Genomic DNA, 4,329 nt, shown 5'->3' with positions numbered 1-4,329 from the left:
AGTTTAAGCCACCAGATCCAGGCCTCTAACCACAGTCGACTACGTGGGAGTCCAGCGACACAGCCATTACGCTAACTGCTGGTCCCTCATCATGGGTTTTTAATTTATTTTTTAGAGAGACAAAAAGGAGGGGGGAGAAAAATAACATAGGGTTTTAAAATATTTTTAAGTGAATTTAAAAAGTTTAATAATATTTTTCTGTGAGAGGGAGAGAGAGAAAGAATGAGAAAGGCACCATCCTCCATAGGATTTGCACACCATGCCCACTCCGAGTCTCGGCTGGCCTGGGTCATGGGTGTCTATGCATGTGCTCTGCGTGCTCCAGAAACCTTGGAGTCCACGGACCACCTTTCCACGTGGGGCCAGTTGTGCAACTGCTGCCCTCCTGGTCTCTGTGGACAGGAAATTTTGCCAGGGTCTCGCCACTGTGATTCTTGTCCCTGTCAGCCAGGGTCACACACAGGTGCCAGCACACCAGGCCTGTCCAGGTTGGCCCAGGAAGTGAACCCAGGCCTCCCTTATGGCCCTAGCCTGGGACAGCCGGGTCTCCTTGTGTTTCGATTGGCATGTTCCTTCTGACTAATGACGGCGACTCCTACCCGCCCCCACCCCCGCTCTATGGAAGCTGCTTTTGTCCAGTTCTCCAAGGGTATTCGCACCGCGAAGTCCAAGGCCATGTCTCAGGCCTCCTACTTCCTGATGCAGGTCCTGAGCAGCCGGTCACCAGCTCCCCTTCGTAGCTCCATCACTGGCTTTCGGGCCCCATGGCTGTCTTGTTTTCTCTGCCCTCTGTCGTCCTCCCTGGCTCCCCTTCAAGTGGCTGCTTATGACTGGAGAAGCCTCCTCTTCCCTCTCCAGCTATTCGGTTGCACCTGCTCTGGGTGCACCTCGGTTAGGGCTTGGAAGGCCTCATTCATGCTCTGTGTCTGCAGTGGGACTTGCCCACTTTCATTTCCAGACCAGACCTCACCTCCAAATTCTGGATTTGTATATCCAACCACCTCCAAGACATGTCCATGCGGACACCTGATAGGCACCTGAGCCCCAACTTCTAATCCCTCCCCCTCCCTCGTTCCTCCCCCAATTCCCATACACCTGCTCTTCCAGCACGCCTAGCTCAGTGAATAACAACCAGTGAATAATGGTGTCATTCCGGCCACTCAGGCCAAATGCGCTGGGCCGTGCTGTCCACAAGTAGCTATCACCACTGAGACGACTCACACCCCCATTCGTTTCCGTCAGCCACAGAAACATTTACCAAGCACCAGTGAGTTTCGCAACCTTTGCCATGTTTGCGAGGAGCTCCTAGCCAAGCAAACAGTTAAGAGTGTGATGCAAGTCAAGAATGCCCAGACACGGGGCTGGGCAGAGGGGCAGCCGTCACACGGCATCCTGAGAGGCTGGCCCATGGGGCGGGTTCTGCGTTTATGTCTGGAGACCTGTCTGAACATGCCAGGCACGTGTGTTCGTAATTCTGGGCTGCCCGAGGCTGGAGATGGAGTGCAGGGGTTTGCTCTCACTCATAGAAGAGTCAGAAACCTCAGGAGAGCAACAAGGGTGTGACCCATACTTCAGAGTACCCGGACCTAGGGCCAGGTGAAGGCCCAGTGGTAAGCCCTCTGCGAGCTTGACCCATGTGGAGGATTCTGGGTGCACGTCTGGGAACCTCCCTGAACACACTGGGCACACAGACGCCCGGGATCCTGGCTGAGGCTGGGGGGATCATGTGTCGGGACCTGTTGGGGTGCCTCATTCTCTCTCTCATGAAAGAAATCAACTTCAAGCAATGATAATAATAAAAGAACACCTAGACACGAGCCTCTATGATTCCTGTTGTCGCAGAGCAGGGACCATTTAATTCAAGCTAACTAAAGCTACCCAAGTTACAAATCCGTCCCTCAGCCGCACTGGGCCCATCACAGGCTTCATGGCCGTGTCGCTGGTACAGCCCAACTGGATGGTGCATGCCTAAACACTCCCCTCGCGGCAGAGGGTGCTGGGCACAGTGCCGCCGGGGCTCACCCCGGCTCTCTCACACCCACATCCCACTCCATCAGGAAACCACACTGCTCTAGCTCCCCATCTCCCGGGGCTACTGCTCACGGCCACTGTCACCACCCTGCCCGACTGCGACTGCAGCTCCTGACGGGGATCCCCGCTTCCACCTTCACCCCCTTCAGCCCGTTATCCACGGAGTAGCCAGATGAGTCAAACCGTGGCCTTCCTGGGCTCAAGGCCTGCCCATGACTCTCATCCAAATGCAGGGAAACCCTCAGACGGCACGGTGGCCGCCGCCCCGCACGACCTGGTCCCCTGTGTCCTCTGACCTCACTGTGTACTCATTTCCGAACACTCTGCTCCAGCCACATCGGGTCCTGGCTGTTCCACCCACATGCTGGCACCCTTGCCACTAGGTTAGTAAACTGGAAGCTTCACAGACTTTTGTCCTGAAACACTTTTCTTTTCTTTTCTTTTTTCTTATTTTATTTTTTATAGGTATCTGCTATAGGGCACGTGTGCTCGCCAGACAGAGACAGAGAGACAGAAAGTGAGAAATCACCCCCCAGGGGGGATGGCCATGCCGCAATCCCTTCTCCTCCATTCTCCTCTCGGGATCTTGGGCACGCACGCACATGCGCCCAGCATGAGTTTTAAGCCACTGGGTCCAGGACTCCAACCACGGTCAACTACATGGGAGTCCAGTGACATAGCCATTATGCTAACTGCTGGTCCCCTCCCATAAATGAGGAGGGTAGAGAGAGGGAGATGACTAACAGTGTCTTCACACTGCGCTCCACCTCCAGCTTCAGCCAGCCTGGCCCGTGAGCACGCGTGCACTCGGTGTGTTCATGGCTAGGCTTTCTATCATGGTCGGCCATGTGGACTTGGCCCCGTAACGCTCAGGCTGTGGGGCCAGGTCTATAGCGCCCCTTATTACAACGCTAGCCCGTTCACGGCACAGAGGTAGCACGAGGCTCTGCAGCCCTAGAGTCGCGTGGGCTACCAAGGGCGGGCTCCTGGGTAGACCCATACTTCTGGGCATGTGTCCCCCATCCTGGCTGGCTGGGGGGGCTAGGGGGAGACTGTGGTGTGAGACCCTGAGAGTGTCTTTCTCTCTCTCATGAAATAAACTTAAAAAGGAAAAGACTACTGGTAAATGTGAATAAATGGTTTGTGAGCTTGTTTAGCAAATTATTGAACTGGGTGGGGCTGGGTGGCAGGAACCCCCGACTTTTCGCCAAGTAGGAGGGAGGTGTGGGCATCCTAGGGGCCGCCTCTTTGTGACTGGCTTCCGAAACAGGGCAGTCCTAGGGGCCTGAGCCTTTAAAACCTGTGGTGTTTGACACCAACTCTGGATGGCGGGTGTCAGAAATTAGATGACAGGACACTCTGTTCCTGGAGAGCTGGTACAGGGGACAGAAGCCCAACATCTGGTGTCAGAAATGTGAGGGGGGACCTCCTCCTCTGCCCTCCACGAGCACGTAAGCTCCACAAGAATACAGACTCTAACCTCTTCTGATTTCTTCACTACCTCTGCAGTCTCTCGAAAATATGCAGTAGGTGCTCAGTAAACATTCTCTGAACGAAGGGCCAGAAGGAGGTGCAGAGGAATCAGCAGTTTACGAGGCTGGACCCACACGGAAGGTCCAGGTTTGCACGCAGAGGCCTCCTGGTATGTGCTAGACGCGCATGCACTGTTGACCAGGGCTGGTGGGAGCTGGCATGGATCGCGGCATGAGCGCCCTGTTGGGGACGCCTGTTTCTCTCTGTTGCTCATGGAAGAAAGAGTAAGATTTAAAAAGGAGTACTTGTTGAAGAAATGAATCAAGGAAGGGAATCATCAGTGAACAGGAACGAGTGCATGTTCGGGAATGGCTTTGCTTTTGCGTAGGGAGCACAAAGGAAAATAAAAAAAGGAGTCAACACAGGGTCTGGATGAGGGCTACGCATAAGCAAACTGAGGGGGGGTCAATGAGCCACAGGGGAGGGGGGAGTCAGAGAAGGCGACGTCTGAGCTGGGACTCATGCACGAAGTGGGCTCGTGACGTTCACAGGAAAGTCACTTCACGTATGAAGATGAGCACACGCACAGGCTTGGCAACAGTGGCTTCGCATGTTAAAGGGACAAAAAAAGGAGGCCATTGGAGACCGGAAAACAGCTAGTGGGGGGGGAGGGGCGTCAGTCAAATAAATATGCTGGCCCTACGCATGTTGTGGAATTAAATGGGTTAATACATGTAATGGCTGCTTGGGCAAAATTATAATGGGGAGTTAACTAGACGAGAGAGAGAGAGAGAGAGAGAGAGAGAGAGAGAGATATTAGAAGAA

The 4,329-nt window shown here is 54.1% G+C and overlaps 1 protein-coding gene across 1 annotated transcript in view; it reads left to right on the top strand.

The window, feature by feature from the left end:
* The window catches only part of LOC102483298 (hyaluronan synthase 1), a 24,380-nt gene extending 22,054 nt beyond the window's left edge, over positions 1-2,326 (top strand). The window contains exon 8 of the mRNA XM_006157751.1: positions 2,200-2,326. Within this exon, the coding sequence (XP_006157813.1) occupies positions 2,200-2,326 (127 nt within the window). The remainder of the gene's footprint in view (positions 1-2,199) is intronic.
* Positions 2,327-4,329: the final 2,003 nt, after the last annotated feature.

Source organism: Tupaia chinensis, unplaced genomic scaffold (assembly GCF_000334495.1).
Source record: "Tupaia chinensis unplaced genomic scaffold, TupChi_1.0 Scaffold000559_1, whole genome shotgun sequence".
Taxonomy (NCBI): Eukaryota; Metazoa; Chordata; class Mammalia; order Scandentia; family Tupaiidae; genus Tupaia; species Tupaia belangeri.
This window is presented reverse-complemented; position numbering and strand designations above follow the sequence as displayed.